The sequence below is a fragment of the Eschscholzia californica genome, unplaced genomic scaffold (genome assembly GCF_041429995.1).
Source record: "Eschscholzia californica isolate CP2 unplaced genomic scaffold, dmEscCali1.0.p SCAF_1, whole genome shotgun sequence".
Lineage (NCBI taxonomy): Eukaryota > Viridiplantae > Streptophyta > Magnoliopsida > Ranunculales > Papaveraceae > Eschscholzia > Eschscholzia californica.
Window position 1 is genome coordinate 42,234,491 of NW_028238198.1, and position 25,863 is coordinate 42,260,353.

The 25,863-nt window shown below is 36.3% G+C and overlaps 1 protein-coding gene across 1 annotated transcript; it reads left to right on the forward strand.

Annotated features, from left to right (window-relative positions):
* Positions 1 to 295: 295 nt before the first annotated feature.
* Positions 296 to 2,326, forward strand: LOC147566947 (aconitate hydratase 2, mitochondrial-like). Its single transcript, XM_086656224.1, has 5 exons — positions 296 to 578; positions 761 to 868; positions 1,072 to 1,232; positions 1,324 to 1,416; positions 2,276 to 2,326. Exons 1-5 carry the CDS (start codon positions 296 to 298, stop codon positions 2,291 to 2,293), a joined length of 663 nt encoding a protein of 220 aa, XP_086512350.1. The 3' UTR covers positions 2,294 to 2,326.
* Positions 2,327 to 25,863: the final 23,537 nt, after the last annotated feature.

Below are 25,863 nucleotides of genomic sequence, written 5' to 3' on the forward strand. Positions count from 1 at the left end.
CGTCGGCAATATGTAAATGGGCGACGGTTTTAGCTATATACCGTCGATATAGGTGACTATTGCCGACGGTACGTCTGAAAACCGTCGGCATAGAGCACCTCCGTGAACTTCCCGTGTTTTACTTTTCCCGACCCTTTTGTCGACGGTGGGATTTTCCGTCGGGAGAGGTTGTTTGCCGACGGATTTTTGTATTCCGTCGGTGATACATTGCTCGGGGATATTTTTGTTTTGGCGGAAAAAATTCGCGCTTCACGAAAAATACTTCTGCCAAATTTATTCCCGACCACTTCGTCCTATGCCGTCGTTAGAGGTCCCGACCGCTTCTAGGATTAGGTTTTCATCTTCTTTATCTTCTCTCTCTAGAACTGTAACAGGTTCTACTCATTCTTCTCTTCCTCTCCCTCCTTCCTTGACAAGTTACCGATCTTTAAGCTCGTTCACCGCTCTTCGGTCTCTAAGATCTCCGTCTCCTCGTTGGAGCTACGGTTATGATTGGAAATCTCCTGCGAGTCTTAGGTCTCAAATCAGAACTGCTGCTCCTGTGATCGAAAGGTTCCAGCGGAAGGTTGCAACTATGGGTATAATCTCATTTTCTCTTTCTAAAATGAATTTTTGTTTCTTTTATGTTGTTATTTTGATCTCGTTTGTGTTATTTAGTCCTTTTGGATCGAATTAGATGAGAAATGAATTTCTTCAAGTTTAGAATCCTTTATTGTTGTTCTTCAGTTGTAATTGATAATATGTATTTGTTTGAGTCCAGCTTCTTCTGATCATGCTTTCAAGGAAATCTTAACTAGTCTTCCCAAGCCAGGTGGTGGTGAATTCGGAAAGTACTACAGTTTAACTGCACTCAATGATCCAAGGATTGGTAAATATCATTTCATTCATCACTTAAAAAAGTTAATTTTGGGCTTAATAAGTTTTGATCACTACATTGTAATTTGAAATATCATTTGCTTTCAAATTTGGTTTCTTCAGTCGATATCTAGCTGATACTGAAATTTAGTTGCCAAATTGCTACTTGAAGTTTAATGGGAAACTTTTTTTTTTTTTCTTTTGAGTGTATAACAGATAAGCTACCGTATTCTATCAAGATCCTTCTTGAGTCCGCAATCCGTAATTGTGACAACTTTCAAGTTACCAAGCAAGATGTGGAAAAGATCATCGATTGGGAAAACTCTTCACCAAAGCAAGTCGAAATTCCCTTCAAGCCTGCTCGTGTTCTTTTGCAGGTAGAGATAATAAATAAATATGTTTAAATAGAATTGATCATCTGATATTTCAGCTGAACTTTTTGAACATTTTATCTTTGCTGGTTTACAGGATTTTACTGGTGTACCTGCTGTGGTTGACCTGGCTTGTATGCGAGATGCGATGAACAGGCTTGGAAGTGATTCTAACAAGATCAACCCTTTGGTGTGTTCTTGCTTTTTTTTTATGAATTACAACTTTTAAATATGTGATGGATATAAATATCTAGCTTGGAGAGGAGGCTTGGAGTGTATTCCTGGAGCCCCCTTTTAACATTGATGGCCTGATACATAGCTAAAAAAGGATTGTAATTCTATGTTTCCATGAAAAGATTGTTATTTTCTATATTCCAGTTCAACATTAGCTGCTGGGTTAAAGAAACTAAAGAAGTAAGTATTAAAATAAACCTAGTTTTTCTTCTCTGATTTTATTGAAAATAAGCCTAATTTTTCTTCTCTGATTTTATTAGGTAAGTCAATTGATATCTCAACTTTTGGTTGTTTTTCTTAAATAAGTCATCATCTTCTTGTGTTTTAGTTAAAGATTTGAACCAAAGTTATTGAATAACTTACTTAATATGAAAAGGGATTTCTGGAATTTGGGGTTTAGTTAATTTTAGCATCTCACAAGAATATTTCTGTTGACTGATGGTGGGTTTTAGTCTATTTGGGTTTTCATACCTGGTTCCAATATATTCACTTGTACGATTTTCATACCTAGTTCCAATATGAAAAGGGATATCTTCTTGAGTGTTTGCTGCCTACTATAAAGCCTTCCTTGGTTTCTGCCATTTAACCACCAAATGATTCTCTACTAGAAACTAGCATCTAATTTTGTTTAAAATGGTAGTATTGATTTTCTATCCTGAAACTTTTAAGGGTTTCTATAATCGGCAAACTGAAATCATCTAAGCCGTCCTTGTTTTCAACTTCATTTTCATCATGTTTCGTATTAATATCCTCTTTATGTAATTAAAGGTAGATGTTTAGAGGTGTGGTTTTATCTTGTTTGCTCTTCTATGTAGTACCCGGCCCTTCGATGATGAAAACATTCCTAACCTCTTCAAGATAATCAAGGTATGTCTGACTATAATTTGACCACAGGATATATCATTTGTGGTATCATTTTTCTGATAATATTAGTATCTTTATAGTTTTCCTCATGTTCCCTCATGGTACATTTACTTTTTCATACATTTTTGAATAGTGATCTTCATTGTCAAGATTATCTTTCTGAGGGGAAGAGTGTATACTAATGAATATTGATATTTATCTTGTTGTTCTTCAGGGTGGATTATATATTCTTCCAAGTCATTTATCAGCTGGAGTAAGGGATTTGATCTCAAGGATGCTTGTAATTGACCCTTTGAAAAGGATGACTATTCCTCAGATTCGGTCCCCAAGAGTAATCTATTCCGTCTTTTATGTTTCTGGTCCCCAAGAGTAATCTTGTTTACCTAAATATACGAAGTTACTTTAGCTTCAAACCAACATAGTTTTCGGGTACTTTATGTGTCAAAATGTTAGCCATTGCACACAACATCGTTGAAAGTATTCTCGTTGTCCTCTTTAATATTCTGTGTAGTTTTGGCACTTTTTCTGAGGTTGGCATAGTGGCTTTCTCGATTCAGCAATTGCACTGGTTCTTTTTAGGTGTTATAAAATTAATGAAGTTCTAATGAAAATCTAATGCAGCGTCCATTCTGTGAAAGATGGAAGATGCTCGAGAAAGAAGTAATAGAATCTCGAAATATGGAACGCCAATATCTATACAAAAACAGAAATCCTTATTACAGATGATGGAGCCATCTAGAGTATGCAGATAGATTGTAATTTGTAAGTTTTTCTCATCTTTTCAATTCTTTTATATTGTCCATCAATGTGGTTTTGAATTTGGCCTGGTTGGAAGAAAAGACTTTTGGTTGCTATCTACCATTACCTGGCTCTCAAAGGATTTCATTCCAAGGCTTTCATACGCAGCAGAGAGGTCTTATATTTCAGGTGATTCAGATACATCTTTTATTTCAGAAACAATTGTTTTGTACTTCACTTTTGAAACGGCTGAATTGATCTCTAACTGATTAAAAGCCCTGAAACTTGGGTCCTTCCTCTTGTATAGGTTTGCACGGGTTTGAAGAAGTTTTTATAGGGTGGCTGTCTAGAACAGGCAGCCCAAGTCTAAAGCAAAGATTGAGCATGAAGTACTTGAGCCTAAAAAATTATATTCTCTCTCATTATAGTTACTCATCCTTCTTGAGCGTATTATATTATCCAGCTCTTCTCAACCGGCCAGGCTAAACGTAGTGGTGCATATTCTTGTAGATGGTCGATGATCGTGAATTACTCTTTCTCTATGAACGAGGGAAGAAGCTAATGAATGGGAATCAGATTCTATTTAAGGGTAATATACATGTTTCCCTTCTGTATTTTTATACCTTCACTATATGATTGCTTGTGCATTTCTCTTCTTGAACGCGCAATTCGTAGTGAATACAAATGACAATTTATTACTTAGTGGTCTATGTTATTGAATAACCATTGATTTAGGAGTATCTTGCATGTTTGACTTCATGAAATATATATTCTGATTCCGGATGGACTCTGTGCTTCTTTAGACTTTGTTTGCTGTGCTTCAAATTTTTAGCTACTCATTGGAATGACATTTAATCAAAATCAGTTTTAAAAATTTCAAGAACTAAGATTTGTGTTGTTTCTTTCTTTTGTAGGGATTGAAATCAATGACGAAGAAAAATAAATTTTGAAGAACAATGATTCATATATATATATATATATATATAGATTTTGGTGTTGGTAGTCATATATAACTTAGGAATTTGTTGACTTTTGAAGATTTATCTAAAGGTTGATGTGTTATAATTGTGTTTTGAAATTTATATTGATATTTTTCGAACAACTGGTTATTGTTCATTATGTTGCTGCAGTTTATGGATCACAGCTGCAGCAACGGGTCCGGAAATTGTTTTTTTTTTTTTATATTTTAAAAAGTATTGCCGACGGTATATATACCGTCGGCAAACCCAAATAGCGACGCCTTAAAAATGACGGCAAAAGAAATGATACGGTAAAAAGGTGGCTAATCTCGACGGTATGTAACCGTCGGCAATAAGACTCTCGACGACTGACTTCCGTCGGAAGTTCCGTCGGTAATAGTATCCCCGACCCCTTTATGGCCGACGGTTTCCCTGCCGTCGCTGATCACTTTTGCCGACGGTTTTTTTAATTTACCGACGGTTTTGGGCCGTCGGCAGTAACCTTTATTTATGTAGTGTGTGTTTCTTCCACAAATGATACATAATGTTGACTATTATTTACATTTTTAGTTTTGTAGTTCAACTTTGGGTGATGGAATTTCCTACAGAATCATCCAACATAGGGAAGAAGATCGTATTAAAATCTGATGGTTGGGATAAAATCTTTATTGAAGTTGGTCAGTTGTTTTCCGGTGGTGCTAAAGCATTTCGATTCGCCCTTCATCAAAATAGTATAAGTACATGTCACGATTTCGATTTGACAATTACCCAAAATGATAGAGATGAGTGGGTAAAAATGAAGGGGATTATACTAGGGTATCTCATACACCTAATCGTCTAGTGTTGGTAGCGGAATCTCAAACATCTCTATGTTTAACACTAGTTTCCGGGATCTATACATGAACATACCAATGAACTAGATTGGAAAGATGATTACCTCTTAATCGCTTTCCCACGAACTAAATCCCGACCAGTATTCGGAAGATAAGAGCTCCAAGTGTAGCTCCTCTACTTGAGACACCGAGTAATGACTTGAACTCCCTCCTTTCAGTCAGCTAGGACCTTCTTTAAGGTTGAGATGAAGAACTCCTTCTTCTTGACTAGATACTTGAGAAAACTCCTTTTCTCTCTCTCTCTCTCTCTCTCTCTCTGAGATGTATATTCTGAAACTCTTTCAGACACTCAGAATTCTGTCTCAAACTTGGCTCTAAATTGCCTCTCACTTTAGGTTGTATAATTAGGTATAAATAGAAATCCCTAGAAGAGGTATTAGACTCAAACTAGGATTCCTAAAACCTAATTATAAGGCAACACCCAAAATACCCTCCTTTGGGTCACTTAAAGTGGCCGGCCAACATAGCCCTTTATGGGCTTCCTTGGCCGGCCCACTTAGGGCCTAGCCGACCATCACATGGCCGGCCCTATTGCCTAGGTCGGCCATCACATGGCCGACCTTCCTAAAGCCTTTCCGGGCCTCCCTTTTGGGCCCGGACATGTTTATCTCTTCGGACTTCTCCGAATCTTTCAGGACTTACCAATAATGGATCCAATCCACTTATTTGCCATTATCCATCTAGTCAATTCTCTCCGTTCAAATCATTACTCTGATGTGTAACCCTTGTAGGATCCGGTCTATGTTAGCCGCGAATCAACTCTTGATTCGATGATCGTAGTTGGCTTCTAGCTAAGCATTACGACCCCTAACTGGACCGGACTAATGATCTTCCGAGTAAGGTCATTAAGATCCTATTCGCCAAATTGTACGCATTGCAACCTTGGTCGAAGGACACTCCTTCGGAAGGATACCATTCCTTCAGACTTAGGCATTATATCCTTCAGTCTCCCACTTGTACTTAGAACAAGTGCAATGCTCGATTCCCATGTTTTTTCGTATCTCATATGATATATCATATTCATCAGACTCTCTTGATCCCGAGAACAACTTCCAATCCAAACGATTAACTCTTAATCCGTTTGAGCACGGCCATGCATTTTTCAGTTGTTTCTCATCAAGTGGCCCGGAGATACTTTATCCTGATTTTACTCAGGAAAACATAATCCATTCTTGTACTCCCACTCAATTTCATGTCTATCCTGTCTCCCCCAGTATCCCGCTTTTATAACCACTTTTTACGGATGGCGTTTGACGGTACCAAAGTTCGACATTCCTTCCATAAACTGAGTGAATACTCATGTTTTGAGGAATCTCTCCAATTTTCTTAAATGAGAGTTATGACATCTTATAACTTCAACTCTTGAAGTACTCTCATTTGACGGGTTTCCAGTGTATCAACTATACACCCATGAAGTTGACCTTTGAATACTCCTATTCCCATAGCCCAAGAAACAGCGCTATCTTGTCAATCACTCATGCTAGTCTTCTTAAGTCATTATTGTCCAATTAATGACCTGGACTAGGGATAGTAAGATGGTGTGCTTCCATGTTCACTTAGTAGGGTTTCTTTTATTAGATCACGTATCTAATAAACCTACGTGGAACACTCCATCCTTTTGGACTGTCGTCTAAATTCTAAACCACAATTTAGATGATGAAATAAACCCAGTTTATTTCGGATAACAAGAGTCTGTAAAATTTGAGCACCCGCGTGAACTCCTTCACGTTCTCAATTTTACAAGTCATTTTAGGATACTCGTTCCTTGATCCTAATTCCTTAGATTCGAGCATCTCATGATCGTTCTAAGGTGACAGTTTAGTTTCCTTTTCACTTTGCTTTCTTATTATCTTGCTTTCGAACTCTTCGTAAGCTATTACGATAATATCAGTTTCTCCCACTGAAATTAGTACTTCCCAAGTTCTAATTTTACTTTCTTATCTAGTAGAGTTAGTAACGACTCCCAGCATGAAAAACTCTTTTCCACCTGTTAGCCCTTCCTAAAAGATTCTTATCTTTATTTTCGGAAGATTACTTTTGTGACTATCTTCAATCTTCTGACTTGTATGGGTGACGACATCTTTTCGTACTCCAAGTACTTCTCAGATGTTCGGGTAAACAACAATCATCTCATGATCGTTCTTATGTTTTCAAACATAAGTGTCTCTCCCATGTTTATCACGGGAGCTGGGTAGAATTTCTCTCCAAGAGATCTTCTTATTCAGACCTCTTCAAAACTCCTTTTGAACGAGTCTTTATCATCCTCTGGTCTATCTCCATAGACTTTGATGCCCATGGTTAATTTACCCTCGTCTTCTGTCCTTTCGTGTATGTCTCCTACATACAGGACATGAAACTCGCTTGTTTCACTCCCACTTACCTTCTTGTCACACAAGATTTAACCATTCTTACTCTTATCTCTTTGGATTTCCGATCCAATTTCAGAGTGGTTTCTGCTATAGTTCTTTTGAATCTTCTCAAGACTCATTGGGGTTTTTGAGCAACCTTCTTAACTCCTTAAGAAGTTTCTAGGCGATTGTCCCTTGAACCGTTCAAGGCGACATCCCTTGTCACGTAAGTCGAGTAACTCTTACTCCCTTTCGTTTTAAGGCAAGTAACTCCTTACTTCCTTTTGTTGCTCTTTATCGAATCCTATTCGATTTTTCCTCCCACTTGTCTTCTTTGAAGGACCTTCCTTTTAATGAAGACACCATCGAGAGCAACAATCTCATTGTGTTTCGATGATTTGTGAGAAAACCCCGTTCTTCTTTTCGAAGAACTTGTGTCTAACACGCTTTAGACATTAAAATAATTGACAAATTTTAGAACTCCTTCTAAAATAATATCCATATCCATATGAACTCAATTATTCACTATAGCTTTTCTAGGTTTTTAGTGGGTTGACAGATACGTATTAGACTTTTGTGTTTTCGGAAGAGCGATGACTATTGAACTTATGATCTCATCATATTCTTTAGTCAGCCAGACCCACTTCTCGATTTAGGATTTGTTTCCAAAACTTCTCCAAAATCAAGTCTTACGTCCATTCTAATCACATTAATCATAGACTTTTATGTCTAACATTATTTTCTACGATTAACTGAACTCTTGCACTCTTACAAGATTAGAATGACTAAGTCGGATCATTCGGTAAAATTACTTAAAAGTTAAATAGGCTCTTTTAAGAAAATCATAAAATATCTCATATTTTATTCACTCTCATAATCTCATTACAGTGTCAATGTTCTGAAAAGAAAAAGAAATACTAAAACTGCCTTAAAGTATTGCCTATCGAGTCTATGATCCTTCTTGAGCTTTTCCAGCAACTCTTGCCTTCTTAGCTTTTGACAGGTTCATTTCCTCTTCAATAAATACTCAGTTCCCTCTTGCTCCTGTCATTCATAATGATAAGAGTCTTTTAGGTATCGCATACCTTGAGGAATTTGTATTTTATTGAATAACTTTTAATAATTTTTACCTTGACCGGAACTCCTAGTTCCGTCGTTTAATTCTTCCAAAAATCGCGGGCAATCTCTTAATCGAATATGAGATGTACTACCGCACACAAGACATCTCTTGTTAGGAAGGATAGTTCTGGGTTTCGGTGCTTTCTTGCCCATTCTCTTGTCAGATGGCTTCCTTATCCTAACGTCTTCCGTTCTCGTATTTACAGTCTCCTGAACACCTAGAATTTCTTCTAGAGTTTCAGGGGTGCTGAACCTACTTTCAGCAACTTCCAGAATCGCTAGCAGACTTTCGAAAGAAACTCGGCCAAACTTATCTTCAAAGTTCGTTACTACATCCTGAAACCTTTCATCTAATGAATTCAGGATGATGTCAACCGCCATGTCGACTGGCATAGGAGACCCCATCCATTCCATGTCTTTGAAGTGATCAATCATCTCCAAAACATGATAACGAACGAATTTCCCTTTCTCCAGTCGCATTCCCAGTGTCACCATTGTGATTCTAAATCTCTCCATTCGACATTGTGTTCCAAACACTTCTCTTAGTCGTCGAATGATGGTGTATGCTTCCATGTCAATGAACATATCTATATATTTTCTTTCCATGGCCATTAGCATTAAACCGGTTACTGGCGCTGAATTCCTTCGAATATCGTCTACTTGCTTACGTTCTTCATCAGAAGAGATTTCTGAAAGCACGGGGATCGGAATGTCCAATACTTCTGCGCTTTCTCCTAGAACCTTTCTCAGGTTCCTCTCCCATTGAACGAAGTTGGTATCGTTCAATTTCTCAAGTATGGTATAGAGGTTGAAGATTTTCTTTGTCATAATTAAACTACATGTAAGAAATGCGAAAGTGATTAAACTTGTTATCCTGGCAATTTTCTTAATTTGCCTATATTATTCTAATTTTGTCGTCCCCTTAGAATAATATAATTCCAAGATCCCATTCCTTCGAAATTAAGCGTACTTTGGCACTGCCCTTAATTCGTCGTCCAGGGTGAGTAACTCCTTACTGATCATACTCCTATGACTCTTGGTTAACGATTTAAACATTAAATCGTCCTTTAGCCTCGAAATCCAAAACCCTTTTGCTGACTCGCTGAGAATAACCATTTAGACATGTAGACCTCTTCATAGATCTACCCGTATTGTCCCGAGGTAAAAGATGGCACCCTGCTTTGGCATGACCCACCATCGATGAACAAGGGCTCAACAGATGTCTTAATCTGGGTAGGCTTTACTCAAAATTCTTTTTGGGACTTATTACATAATTTATCAAGTTGCGTTACTGTGAACTCTTGCATAACCATTCATGATTTATTACGTAAAAGTTTATGTGGGTTTGCGTAATGATTTGTTAAATCTTAGTATTACCCCTTAAAAGATCTGATCTTTTAAGTTTATTTCTTGTTCGCCTATGGTTCGTTTGGATCCATATCCAAGAACCTCTATTGACTACTCCCACTTGAACCATGATCTCATCATTCAGTTCGTCAATAGATTCTAAGACCCTATACTCTAAGTATTATTCGGGCACAACTCCTTGTGCTTAGAACAAGAAACGATAATCTTATCTAAAGGTATACTATTCTACGCAATCACATACATCCATACATACAATAATATGACAATCATAATAAACAAAGTATGTATCCTAGATTCGTTTCTAGGTTTTGCTATGTCTCGTATAGCTATTCGTGGGAATTTATGACATCTCTATGTCTAATGGGCTCTAAAGTTTCGTATTTCACAATACTCAAACTGGAAGCACATTACGTTTCTTCCTTAATCGTTTCCTAAATCAATATAAGGAAAAACTCCGTTCGGGCTCTTCTCTAACCCGGGTCTATGTCGGAAAAATATGAAAAAATTGCTTGGAACTGGAAGAAAAAGTCTGAAAAACTCCCTTTCAGATCATGGCCTAAAAGCCCTTGAGTCACACTAAAAAAGACCTAAGTCAACCCTGGTCAAAGTCCCTTGACTAGTCTCTGGTCAACCCTTGACTTAACCTGGTCAAAGTCCGGACCATGAGACAGCACCTTCCTGTCGTGCTCAGTCTTCTCGGGCAGACGCGTCTTAGCCCAGCTAGACGCTTCTGTCCTAGGACATACCATAGACATATCGGGTGAGATGTCTAGGATGCGTCCTGGCCGCGTCCCAGACGCGTCCAGACCATCGGGTCACCTTTCATCTCTCTCGGGTACTCAATCCGAGAGGTGTTGGAACTTCCAGACGCGTCCCGTACGTGTCTTGACCTGGGACAGCACATGTGCCATCTCGAATGTTCGGTCCGAGATGCACTCGTGCTCCACAGTCGCGTCCCAGACGCTTATGTGCTCAGACGGCAAGGCCATCCTACCTGGGATGCCTTCTGGACGCGTCCAGATGCGTCCTAGACGCTTCTGGATGCTCCGGTCGCATCCCAGTCGCGTCTGGAAGCTTCCAGTCGCATCTAAGATGTGTCTGGTCGCTCCAGACGCATTCTGAATGCGTCCGGACACCCGTTCAGTGTCTCGGTCCTAGACCGAGACTCTAATAGGTTCCCTCGAGCGCGTCCAAGCCGCGTCAGGGATGTCTGAGACGCTCCTGTCTCGGAATCCTATTCCGTCTCGGACTGGGATATCCCAGACGCGTCTTCCACGCGCCGGGACGTCCGAGACCCGAGAGTCTCGGACTCCTAGTCCGTGTCCCTGTCTGTCTCGGACTGTCTGTCCGAGACGTGCTGGTCCGGCCCGGACGCGTCCTGTCCGGTCCGGCCAGCTGGGTTTTCAAACTCTTTGGAAATCCAACCGTTCCAACTGATTTTCTTTTTTGTTTTTCTTTGTTCCAGCTGCTGTTAGGTACTGTTTTTGATAAATTCATCAACCAATCTTCATGGTTTTGATGATTTTTATCAAAAAAATTATACCCTAAAGCTTGTTTATGAAAACTCTTTTCATAAAACTATGGTTTAGTGTTTTAGGTCATGAATCTCATTCAAAACCCTAATTTGATCTCATCAAACTATGCTTGAATCTCTATTCAAACATCATAAACACTAGTATCTAGTTGTTCAAGTATGAATCTAATTCGTCTAGTCAAAGATAGTTCATGCAAACGGCTCGTGATGCCACTGAAGGGGATTATACTAGGGTATCTCATACACCTAATCGTCTAGTGTTGGTAGCGGAATCTCAAACATCTCTATGTTTAACACTAGTTTCCAGATCTATACATGAACATATCAATGAACTAGATTGGAAAGATGATTACCTCTTAATCGCTTTCCCACGAACTAAATCTCGACCAGTATTCGGAAGATAAGAGCTCCAAGTGTAGCTCCTCTACTTGAGACACCGAGTAATGACTTGAACTCCCTCCTTTCAGTCAGCTAGGACCTTCTTGAAGGTTGAGATGAAGAACTCCTTCTTCTTGACTAGATACTTGAGAAAACTCCTTTTCTCTCTCTCTCTCTCTCTCTCTGAGATGTATATTCTGAAACTCTTTCAGACACTCAGAATTCTGTCTCAAACTTGGCTCTAAATTGCCTCTCACTTTAGGTTGTATAATTAGGTATATATAGAAATCCCTAGAAGAGGTATTAGACTCAAACTAGGATTCCTAAAACCTAATTATAAGGCAACACCCAAAATACCCTCCTTTGGGTCACTTAAAGTGGCCGGCCAACATAGCCCTTTATGGGCTTCCTTGGCCGGCCCACTTAGGGCCTAGCCGACCATCACATGGCCGGCCCTATTGCCTAGGTCGGCCATCACATGGCCGGCCTTCCTAAAGCCTTTCCGGGCCTCCCTTTTGGGCCCGGACATGTTTATCTCTTCGGACTTCTCCGAATCTTTCAGGACTTACCAATAATGGATCCAATCCACTTATTTGCCATTATCCATCTAGTCAATTCTCTCCGTTCAAATCATTACTCTGATGTGTAACCCTTGTAGGATCCGGTCTATGTTAGCCGCGAATCAACTCTTGATTCGACGATCGTAGTTGGCTTCTAGCTAAGCATTACGACCCCTAATTGGACCGGACTAATGATCTTCCGAGTAAGGTCATTAAGATCCTATTCGCCAAATTGTTCGCATTGCAACCTTGGTCGAAGGACACTCCTTCGGAAGGATACCATTCCTTCAGACTTAGGCATTATATCCTTCAAAAAAGTTGTCAACTTCTTTCAATCTCTAGACCCAGCAACATAGGCAAGACTCATTCTTTCCCAATGAAAGATAATCACATATCAACAATTCTCATATTTCAACATATAATTTTCGTTCTTACATTTACAAAACAAAACATGTTTTCCAATTACAGAGAATTGTTCATAAATTATACATTATTTATGAATAAGAAAATATTATTTTCAGTGGACATATCATAATTTATCTACCTGTACACATTTAAGATAAATAAACAAGTTATTAATCTATTATTGTTACATAGGTACACTGATATATATATATATATATATATATATATATATATATTCATAACTATCAGAGTCATTCAACAATCATATCCCACATGCTAGGGCACTTCCAATTACAACGATGTTGGATGCAATTTGTATGCATATAATGGAGACGATGAACTTCAATCGCGAGTTAAATAAAAAACCACCTACTTCAAAAAAATTATTTCTTGATCACTTTCTTCATCAGCAACTCTATCACTTACCTGTATTAAATGAATAACATTATTGAATATATTATGTGTAAGATGTAAAATATCTAATACATAACATATTATTTATATACTGTTTTAAACAAAAACATTACCATAATGTATTTTGTGTCAACCAATATACATTAAATGGACTATATATCTAGGTGAAAAAAATTCAATCAATATGTGTTATTTCTAATAAAAATCATGTACTGATTCCATCAATATATACATTTTTTGGTTCAAGACCAACCAGATATTTCTCCATTCCATCAATTTTCTGCACATACATAAACAAGTTAACTTATTTTACATTATTTGAAATTTCATATAAATTACCAGTATTTCGGTATTAAATACACTGTATGAAAATCAAAAACCCATTTTTTCCTTATAAACTTTTATTCTTACAAACAACATACGAAAAATAAGAACAAAAAACACATTGGATGAAGAACATAAACTGTAAACCCAAAATCCGAAACAACCCCAAAATACATTTGAAAGTCTTGAACGAACCCACTGATTTGTAGGGTTTTGAAAATCTTGAACAATTCCAGTAAAGAGAGCGAGGTGGCTAATCGATTTGTAGAGCTTTTATGGTTTCGGTTGATCGATTTTTCGAAGAGTAAGAAAGAGAAATTTTGTTTCTGATTTTCGGAAGTTAGAGAGAGTAAAAAGATTTTTTCCTTTTTCGTAGCCTGAATCACCGTTTATAAGGTGTTGTTTGGATTTGACATTCGGATCCCACAGAAATTGGACGGGAATTGCTTTGGGATTAGGATGGAAATGGTTTTATCTAAAAGAGAGTATTAAGATCCAAAATGGAAAAGGACTAAAATCCTTTTTTTCTGGGAAGATTGGACCCCTAATCCCTTTTTGAACTTTATTTTGGGTCTAAAATCCATGGATCCTTTTATTTTTGGAGTTAAAAAAAGAAAAAAAATTGGCTCTAAGGCCCAAAATACCAGAATTCTATCCAAAACAAAAAAATTTATCTAAAGTCCAAAATAAAATTTAAATCTACATCTAGTCCAATTCATGATCCATATGCACCAAATCACATCTCTGGGTAAGAAGCTGAATTTTTGTTCCCATTTTAGCCCACTATACCCCATCCACGGTAAACCTTAAGGTTCCTATTCTATTAAACCACCATATCTAATTTCTCCACCTTCTCTCTTTTTCCAGACTTAAAACTAGATCACTACTTTCTTCTTTTCTTTCTTATGGGACTTCCTAACAACCTTAAAAGTTTTCAATATTTAAACCTTCACACCTTTAGATCTTCAAACTTTCAATCCTAAGAAGAAAAATACAATAGTGAAAATGGTGATGAGAAAGATATTAAACATAGTACATTACCTAGATACGATTTTCGACCGATGCGACATCTCGTTGCTTCATAATCTCTCAACCATGAAGGGACCGGTCAAAGTGGAACTAGATCTGAACTCATCATTTTGACATTTTTTTTGGTTTCTCTCTAAAATCAAAATAAAACATGTTTATCACTCTAAATCGAGAGAAAGTAAAATATTTTTGTCATTACAAGCATCTTATCTATATTCATATGGTATAAACTAATATGCACTTACCTGTGGTTCAGTTACACGAGCATTATTTTTACTAAAAAATCAAAATAATACATGTTTAGAAAGGATTTTTGAGCTTTTCTCTCTAAAGTTTGTGTGTTTTAAGCATTATGTGAATTATTAATACATTTTCAACTTTTGCGTATTTTTTTAAGGGTTATTTCCCTAGTGCCCCCTACTTTGTGACTAGCTTCCCGCGAGGCCCCCTACTTTATCGAAAATACTGGGAAAGTCTCCTTTTTTATGTTACTGTTAAGTGTATGTTACTCTCTCTCCTCCCATCTCCTCACCTCTCTCTGCCACATCAACTCTCTCGGCACATCATCATTTTCTCTGATAGGGTCGCCGGTCGGTCAAAAATTCCGGCAACCGGGCGGCAACCTTCATACTTAAAAAAAAAATTCCCTCTTCCTCTCCACCTCACCTCTCTCTTCTCCGACATAGGTTGCTGGTCAGAAAATTTTCTGGCCGGCGACTTTAAAAAAAATTCTCTCATCTTTCTCTAAACACTCTGGGGAAGGGGTTTCCCTTCGCCGAAGGTAGGTATGTTCTTGAACAGACCTTGAAGTACTGTTCACGAACAGATTTGTTCTTGAACAGGGTTGTTTGTTGAACAGATCTGTGCGTTGAACAGAACCTTCAAGGTATGTTCACTTCGGCGAAGGGAAACCCCTTTGCCAGAGTGTTTAGAGAGAGAGATGAGAAATTTTTTTTTTAATGTTTGAAGGTTGCCGGCCGAAATTTTTTCCGGTCGGCGACCTATGTCGGAGAAGACGGAGGTAAGGTGGAGAGAAAGAGAGAATTTTTTTTACGTATGAAGGTTGCCGGCCGGTTGTCAGGATTTTTGACTCGGCCGACGACCTTATCGGAGAAGATGATGAGTTGACGTGAGGTATGACGTGGCAGAGAGAGGTGATGAGATTGAGGAGAGAGAGTAACAGACATTTAACGGTAACGGAAAAAAGGGGGCCTTCTCGATATTTTTGATAAAGTAGGGGGCCTCTAGGGAAATAACCATTTTTTTTAAATGTGTAACATTTTTATATGGAATGCAATCGCCGAAAAAGATTCACGAAGCATTTTTCAAGTGATATTGCAGATAAGCATACATAACACAAAAATTTGAGTTTTCGAACCATTTCAGACTATAGTGAAACATTTCTACCATAACTATGTAGTATGAGGGATTCACAATAACATTTGGGGTAATTTCCCAAATAACCCCTAACTTTGTGACCAGCTTCCTCCTGCCTAGCCCCTAACTTTATCAAATATTTCCATATGGCCCCTTTTTTCAGTTACCGTTAGCACACCGTTAACTAGTCATCACCTTCTCTCCTCCATCTCATCTTCTCTCTCTGCCACCTCATCTTCTCGCCACCTCATCATCTTCTCCGGCGAAGGTCGTCGGTCGGCAAATTTTCCGGTCGGCGACCTTCAAACTTGAAAAAGATTTTTTTTAGAGAGAGAAAATAAAAAAAAAAAAATTTTATTTTTTTAAGTTTGAAGGTCGCCGACCGAAAAATTTGCCGACCGACGACCTTCGCCGTAGAAGATGATGAGGTGGCAGAGAGAGAAGATGAGGTGGAGGAGAAAGGTGATGACTAGTTAACGGTGTGCTAACAGTAACTGAAAGAAGTGGCATATGAGAATATTTGATAAAGTTAGGGGCTAGGCAGGAAGCTGGTCACAAAGTTAGGGGCTATTTGGGAAATAACCTTAACATTTATAAAAATGGAATGTATATTTTTGGACCTGCACAATGTATACTCACGTCATTTATAACATTGAAGAAAATGCAATGTGTATTTTCATATTTCCACTATTTATATTCACGATGCAAATAACATTACAGAAAATGCAATGTTTTATTTTAACCGAAAACATTTTAACTTCTGATTTTATTGAATTTCTTATCAATCTCTACAACCACTCTCTCTCTCTCTCTAACTCTCTGTTTCTTTCTTTCTCTCACAAAAATCAAGAAAACAGTAAAAGAAGAAAGAAGACGAAAAGATGATAATGGTCCTGGTTTTCTTCTGTTTTTTTTCTCTCTCTCTCATTAATAAAATGATAAACAGTAAGAAGATGACAATGGTGGTGTTTCTGTTCTGTTTCTGCCGTGTGAAGATGCCCCTTCTGTGATGATTCCCTGTTTTATAGAGGAATAATCTGAACCTCTCTATCACAGTATCACCCCCTTCCTTCTATGTCCAAAAATAACGATCTCCAGCTATCAATCTTCACAAGAGATTAAATATCATTCCTTCTTTAGCTGAGAAATCCCATCTTCCTCTCTCAATCGAATTTATTATCCAGCTCGGTTGTGAAGTTTCTGTTTCAAAGAAAACCTTCCATCTCTATAAAATCAAATCAAAATTTCTTTCCATCCGAGCTCAACTTAATTCCAACGTATCTTCCTCTCTCTCTTAGTTTCCTTTTTAGTAGAAGAAGATAAGAGAGGATAAAGATACGTGCTGCTGTGTTGGCTATGAAAGAGAGTTGCTTCAGTGAGTCGCGGGCTGCTGAAAATGAGATGAAATACGTACTGGATGACGCCACGTATAGATGTCGTGAATCCGGCCGAAGATGTGTACGGGTATGCGGAATGATCCTGCGCGTGGTCACACCGAATCTTGGCCTCTGGGCGAACCCTGGTATACATCTCCTATACCCGAAAATATCCCGCGAGGCTTTGCAGCCATGCGATCCAGCTCCTTCTCGCGCGCCACGTGTCCACAAGCTGATTTGGTCAACTGATTTATACCCCAACTTTGACTTGCTCTAGTTTGCTCACCCGGACTTCAATTTGACTTCTGTTTTCGCCTACGAGTTCATCTTGAACTGTACTTTTCATTCGAGCACTAATGTTAATCGAAATTACCATAATCAATAAATGACCAAAATACCCTCAGAAATGTCTTTATCCCGATTTTATCTGTTTTCCGCATTCAATTCTGTAAAAGACACCTGGACAAAAGAAACACACAATTCATCAGAGTAACTGCTCGAAATAGACTAACTAACCCAAATTAAGAGATTCAGATGAGGCATTTTCACGACTCATCAGCTATAGTTCTGTATTTTCTTCAATTAGGACTTAAGTTTACCTTTTCAAAAATTGAAGGAAAAAGTGGACGAAGAAGAATCAAGAATATTGGAAGGTTTCATATCAAAGGATGTTGGTCCTCAACGCATATTTCCATATGTAAATATCATTAATGTAAGAGAAAAAGATAAAAGAATCTCTATAGGTAAGCTTTTGTTGTTTTTTAGGGTCTACGACTATTCAACAAAAAAAAAATATTGCTTTTTAGTTAGTGGTTTTGCTAATATTTTATTAGATATTCATTTTTGTTTTGGAAAATTTTCAAAAACATATCTTATTGAATGGTTATTCATGTAGAAGCGACGCCAGAACCGAAATTCGATAATGACATTATAGAGTTGTAGAAATTGTAATTAGGCTACTTCTTTATCATAATATTGTTGTTTTTCAGTGAAGTTAAAACACATATCGTCAGTGCAACTATAGGAGATGTGTTTAATTTGACTAAATTAGAAAAATGGTCCGGGAATGCAATATACCAGCCAACAAGAATTTATGCTTCAAAGTTGGACACAAAAGAGGCTCAGAGGTTCTTCAACCTTGCTTTGCGGTGTGGCTTCCTGTTAGAGAAGACATCCTATAGAAGTGATCAAGTGAATATTCAAAGATTCACTTCTTGAGTATTATTCATGTTGGTTATTTGATTTATTATTATGATGCTAGGTGAAATCATTTTTTTATTTGCTTCGGCAACGATATCTATCTCCCACCAACTCTAGCTTAGGAGGTTTTAGTAACACGCTTAAAACAATAGGTTGGGATCTCTTTCACTTTGCTCCATTAATGACATGTACTTTCTTTAGAAGGGTTTTGCTAATTTGTGCTACTGCATTTTATTTTGCAAGTTTGTTAGCTTGATTAATACGTTTATTTCGTGTTGTAATTTTTTATGAAGATTCTGTTACTGGTAATTGATGAATATGAGTGTTGATTTGATACACGAGTTTAAACATTGAAGACTCGCAACTATTTGAAGCTAAAAAGAAATAAATCAGGTTAAAGTATGAGCAAAAAGAGAGGTAAGTTAATATTCATAATAAAATATAGAATTTTTGGGCTTATAGCCCAAAAAACGGGTCCTAATAGTAGATATAATCCTCTCTAATCCTAAAGGGTTTTAAAACCAAAAAAATAATATAAATGGATATCTAGTCCATTTGGTCTCATCTAGAAAGAAAACACAAATCTCTTGAATAAATATTATTTCATAATCCCTAATCTAACCTTTCTATATTTTATAACTGATTTACCTTCGAAATCTATGCATATCTTTTTCCATATTTATCTCCCATATTTCTCTCCAATCATGTTTCTATTCAAAGTAAGGATATCTTCATTATTTTCAGTAACGGAAACTCTTTATTTGATCTCTCTAAAACCGATTCAGTTGACAAACCTCCATTAAACTCAGAAAATCTTCTTCTTCTACATTATATTGCTGTCTAAATTCATCATTTATCAGGTTTAATACTTTCGAAATCTTTATAAACACCATTGTTAATATCCAATATTTCTTCTTATAACTAAAACCCTAATTATTTCGCTTTATTATAAAACGTATCAGATTTATGATACATATCTATAAGATCTGTTTACTAATTCATTAACTTCGAATGTATGATGTTTATTGTCTCTCTCTAAAATTTTCATAACTGTTTAAGATCTTTATGTTTATTCCTTATTCAATGATTCATAACTAAAACCTTAAAATTTTCATAACTGTTTAAGATCTTTATGTTTATTCCTTATTCAATGATTCCTTCAAAGTTAGTATGTTATGTTTTCATCCAGTCATAATATCATATTTCTTTAGATCTATCTTTAATCTTCTATTGTTTCTGATATTTCGTGAGATCAGAATATCAATCATCAATCGAATGTTTGATGTTTATTTTCTTTCTCTCTCTTAAAATTTCATTTATGTTTTTTATCTTGATGTTTAATCCTTCAACTCGAGTTTGACATTATTGCAATCAATCATCATAGCAGATATCTTTAGATTTGCAGTTTAAGCTTAATGATATTCTCATTTTTTTTCTTCAGATCTGGTTTTCAATCCGTACGGATTTATGAAACATTTGTTCTTTCGTACGGTTACTCATAACAGAATTTACAGTACATGTACTTTATCGTAAATTACCACAATTTATAGTAAATTATGGGTAATTTATAGAACATTACCCGTGTTTTAACACCAAAACAGTACTCATTTCATTAGTAGAAATACTTCGCTTTACTATCAAATCTCGTGTACTTCGCAATAAAGTATATATAATTTACGTATATCTTCATGTTCTTACCATTATGTATATAATTTACGTATAAGTGCACATAAATTATGTATTATTTATTTACCATTACGTGTACTTTTCACCCAAAGCAGTAGCCTTGATAAGTTTACCAAACTACTCAAAACCTTCAAATGTTGTCAAAATTTGACAAACATTATATATAATTTATGAAACTGTACATGTAGTTTATAGTACAATATATGATTTTTTTTTCTTTAATGTATGTGTATTTATGTTTGTAGAATTGATATACCAGATGAAATTTCAAAGAGAATCATCAAATCAAAGTGAGTCAACGAAACTAATGGAGAGTACATGGATGGGCACCATTTTGAACCAAAGAATATTTTGTACTTTTTTTTGTAACAGAATGTAAAGGATGTGTAATGTAAAAGAAATTATGTGTAATTTACGTATTTGTTTCATAATTTGTATTCTATGTATATTTATGTATGAGTAAAAATGAAAACATATGTTGCTTTAATGTTCTCAGAAAAATATACTATTTCCAAATCTGAAAGTTAAGTGAGAGAAATCGATATATATATGTTTTGTATATTAACCCCCAAATCACGCTAAATTGATCCTAGAAAATATACTATTTCCAAATCTGAAAGTTAAGTGAGAGAAAATTGATTTGAATCGAAAAAAATTTACATAGTAAGAGAGAGAACATGGATTTGGTTTCCAAATCTGTAAAGAGAGAGAAAATTGATTTTGGTCACAATTTTTCTTTTGAATTGATTTGGAAATAGATTTGCTCTCCAAAACGGTTAGAAGATGGAGAAAAATCAATTTTGGATTTATACGTTAGCTGCTTTAAATCCCTAAATCACGCCCACATTAGAAACATTCCAAATTCACCCTGGAAAATTAAAAATCCCGTGATTTTTGTGGGAGGGACATGGACGGTAGTTATCTCATAAAGAATGGGTTATTATGTCCATAATGTAAAAGGACTAAATATCCATGTTTTGGGAAGATTGGATCATAAACCTTTTTCGAATATTATTTTGGTCTATATACCCACGGACCCTAAAATGTAAGACCCCATCCCTAATTCATTCCACCTTTGTTGTCTTAATTAGTATAACTCGATGAACTTATGTTTGCGGAGTGCTTTGCCGAAATTAGTTGCAACTGAAATCTCGATTAGCATCTTAGGAAGTTTTGACCAACTTAGTTCTTATATTACATAGTTGAATGTATACGGACTTGATTTGCTAACTTCACGAAAGTCATTGGATCCAAATCACATGCAAATTTTTGTATTGAGATGCTTTGAATAGTTCAATATGGTTCTTGAATTCTCAAATTTACAATTTTCTCTCTTCATAACGATAAAATTATTTGTTATTATTCATTTGAATTTTTTTATCAACTGCATTACTGTAAGAGCAATATAGCGGAGTGGTTTGATAGAACAAAAAAATTAAAATAGATAAATTTTTTTCAGAGCTTACTTTGAGGGAAATAAATTGTTGTCTTATTAGGTTGGCATGAAGCCGGTCTGAGTTTTCTAGAATATGTTTTGCATTCAGCTAAGCATATATGTCGATTTGGCACAAGTCCATCAAAAGATCTACAATCAATTTATCAACACTACATAAGTATATTCAGTGGGGGTTTCTGTAGACTTATAAATCTCTTTAATTTTTCTTTTTCTTATTTGACCTTTTTATTTTCATAATTGTTAGTTTATTATACAACTTTTAGCTACTCTTTCGAACTAATTCAAATTTATGTTCGTAAGAATTTTTTCATATGTATATCTCATTGTGTCGGAGGCACGCATTATGCCTTAGTAACTCTAAGCATCAATATAATGTCGATCTCCTTCTGCTCAAAGACAACTACTTAGGTCATACGTAATGAGTACGACCACCATTCGGATTCAAATACTCTCACAAAAACTATGTTATAATTGAATAACTGCAATACTTAATTACCCAAGAAATTATGATAGGCCTAAAAATAGGTCTATTCCCGCAAGTATACGGGGTCAAGTTATAGTATTTCTAATAAGTCGAGTTTCGTTCCAAAGGACAAGCTATTTTATCTAAATCTCGAATTAAACCTCCTTTCAAACTTTTGATTTGATTTGGAAACTACAATGAAAGAAAAAAAAAAGCAATACTAATAGACTAATAAGAATGAAATCAAGGTGAGAAGAAGAATCTAGGGTTTTCGATTTCACCACATAAATGGACTACTTAAAACATGCATTAATTAACAAATCCCTTTTCTCATGTATAACTCAAAATCTAACATAATAAACTATTTAGATTTCGGAATATATTCTTTAATAACACAATTCAAAATCAAGAATGTATGATTGACTATCATATAAAACTAATTTCCTACACTATCATTCAAGATCTAAAAGGCGTATCTCATCTAATAAATCAATAAAAGCATGAAATATCTAATTATAATACATGAATGATAATAAGGTTATAGAATCAACATGGAATGACAATCAATAGGCATTGAAACTCAAAATAAGGATTCATTGATTTATAACATATCTCAAAATAAGCCCAAATATGGGTTTCCTCTACACCCTAGATACAAAATTTAGCTACTCATGGAATCTAAAATAATATTCATTGAATTCATAAAATAAATGGAATTACAAAAGATTAATGGAAAGAAATCACCAAGAATGTTTAAAATCCATATTCCCATGTATCTCCATTTTGATGTCCCATATTAGCTCCAAATGTCTCAAGAATATTACCCAAACTCCAAATAATAGCTTATTAGAAGATAAAAGAAGAGAAATTTAGAAGAGAGATAGAAGAAGAAGGGATTTTAGATAAGAAGGTATGGAGAAATTAGAAGGTTAGAAGAAGAAATTAGAAAGAAAATGTAAAGAAGAGATGAAGGTGGTAGAGAAAGTAGAAGAAAAGAATGGGGGGCTAGGGTTTTTAGTTTAGAAGAGGTAGAGAGAAAAGGAGGCTAAAAGAGGCTAAGAGGGGAGAGAGAGGCTAAGAGAGGATAGGGAGGCTAAGAGAGGAGAGAGAGGCTAAGAGAGGATAGAGAATAGAGAAGAGGGATTGAGAGGGTTTGCAAGTCTAGGTTTTAATGGTGGAGAAAGGGATTTATTTATAGGTGGGTTGATGGCTAGGGTTTTAGGAGCTAATTGGGAGAAAATAGGAGAAAGAGGGTTAAAATAGGAACTTAGGGTTGCTTTCTACTCAAGAATTGGATTCCTATTGGTTGAAAATTAAGGAAGGACAAAAAGGAGGGGCTTATAGGTAATTTCGGGGGGTTAAATAGTGAAAAGAAGGAGCCACGCGTCTTCTGTCCGGTTGGGGTTTAATTCAGAAGCTAATGTGATTCTCGGTTCACCATATTAACTTGCGCTAGACACAGCAGCCGTCGGATGGAGGGTGTACGCGGATCTGGATGATTTCGGAAGGGGCCACGCATCCGGGTGCATGGATGCTATGTTGCTACGGGTGACACGGGAACAGATTAATGACGGGACCATCCGAGGCCGTCGGATCTTGAAAACGCGGGAGGAAGCGGTCAGGATTAAAACCTGGGAGCGGGACTACGGAGTTAAGTTGCGACGGGAACATTGGATCGTCCACTTAGGGTGCACTTGGATGCTCAGCGGGAACACGGGATATGGATGTAACAGCCTCCATCCTCCGACACGTGTCTGTTGGTGTACCGCGCGCCAAATCTGTGCCCGACACTGTCCCGAGTATTGACCAAATGTGCACCAAATGTTGACCTGAATTTGACTTTGCATTTTTCACTCATCCGGACTCCGAATTGACTTCCGTTTTCTCCTACGGACTCGTCTCGACCTATACTTTTCAACCACGCACTGATCTTGGCAAAATTACCAGAATGTCCTTCACTCCAACTGATCAAAATACCCTTCATGCATCTTTTCATCGTTTTTAACCGTTTTTCACACCTAACTCTGCAAAAGACACCTAATCAAGAAAACCAACCATTTTATTATAATAAAGACTCGAAACGAATTAACTCGACTAAATTAAACGACTCTGATGGGACATTTTCATGACCCATCAAATTATATGGAAGCTAATTTAAACCTCTGATAAAGCTCTTCTGGTAGTTTAGGACTATCCAGTGAAATGTCTTTTTCCTTCTCTCTTTCTCTCACTAAAGCTTCTCACAAGCTACAGTTTTATCTCTTCTTTTCCTACATTCTAAACGAGTTAAATTTGTGAACTAAACTAATATTACTGATTTGTTAGTATTTATTTGAGAATTTAATATTTTTTATTCAAATAAATTAATATATGAGGAATATTAGACACAAGGTGTTGTTTGTTTGTACAATAACTCTCATGTGAAAAATCTGATTTGTATATTTTCTACTTTTATTTTTTTATTGTAATAATAAATTTGAACGTCTCGAACCATATATGACTTACGAATTTTGGATTTCCGTTTAGGAAAAAGCCTTTAGTTGGGAATAAACTTTTTGCTTATTTATTATTTGTCACACCTTCTCAAATTTCAAATATGTCTTTGTAAATACTAAAGCGTTTGGTCTCTGTAAATTCAGAACAGTCAATACTTACCCTTGCAACACCCAAATTTGAGTTTGAATATATTTTTTTTTTAACATCAGAGACTTCATTCAACTAGACTTGAAACTCCTTGATGGAAAATTACATCTAATAACTATGTCATAATCTGTAAACATTTATAGTAACACATATGTGTCAAAAAAGTAACATTGCATTGAGCTATCTATAAAATAAAACTAGAATTTTTTTTGGAATAAAATAGTTTTGTTGTCTCAAAAACCATTAGTAACTTAAGTTAAATCTTACACCTCTAGAACACTACACTTATCTTTACGGAGTACTGTTCTCAAAAATTAAAACTACAAAAATGTGAAAACTAAAGAAAATTTAAATAATTGAATATCTCGTCTACTTTCTGCACTACGTAAAGGGCATCAAGAAGGTAATAATAGTAACAATAATAGTGATTATCTCTTACGATTATTAATCAAGAATTGAAGAGCTTCATCGACTTTAAGCTGCGGGCGACCATCTTTTCCTTTAGTAAATAACAGAGCGGTTAAAATTCAACCGATTTCGGATCCAGCAGCGACATCAAAGAAATCAGTGATTCCAGCATCAGAATTACCAGATTTCAACCGAAGAGAAGCTTCTACATGAGCTAATGATTTTGCAGCGAGGATTTCATTGGTAGAACCAGCACCGTCGATTGAGAGGATTCTAACTTTGCCGACATCATTTTTGTTATATTTTAACTCTCTGATTAGGTCAGAAACTGGTGTTTGGGAGTTTTTAGAGAAAGAAAGTGTTGAATCATCGTAACCAAAGAGGAATCTGTTTTCAAGAATTGAGAAGATATCGTTAGTGAGATTGTCGAAATTTGAGATGGTAATTGGAGAAACAAAGAAATTCGAAAATGGGAGACGATAATTGAAGAAGCTTGTTTGAGTTTTAAAGAGAAAAAGAAAGTAAAGATGATGATAATGATGACGATGGTGAACCAGACCTCCGGTGAAGGGAAACCACTTCGCCGGAGTGTTTAGAGAGAGAAAGAGATGGGAGAAAGGAAGAGAAAGAGAACAAGGGAGGAAGAGAGAGAACATGAGAGAGAAGAGAGAGAGAGAAGAAGAAGAGAGAATTTTTTTTTAGTTTTAAGGTCGGTCGGCGACCTTCGCCGGTGAAGACAATGAGGTGGCGAGAAGATGAGGTGGCAGAGAGAGGTGATGAGATGGAGGAGAGAGAGGTAATGACTAGTTAACAAACTTATAAAGGTAACTGAAAAAGAAAATCATCTAGTTATGTTCGATA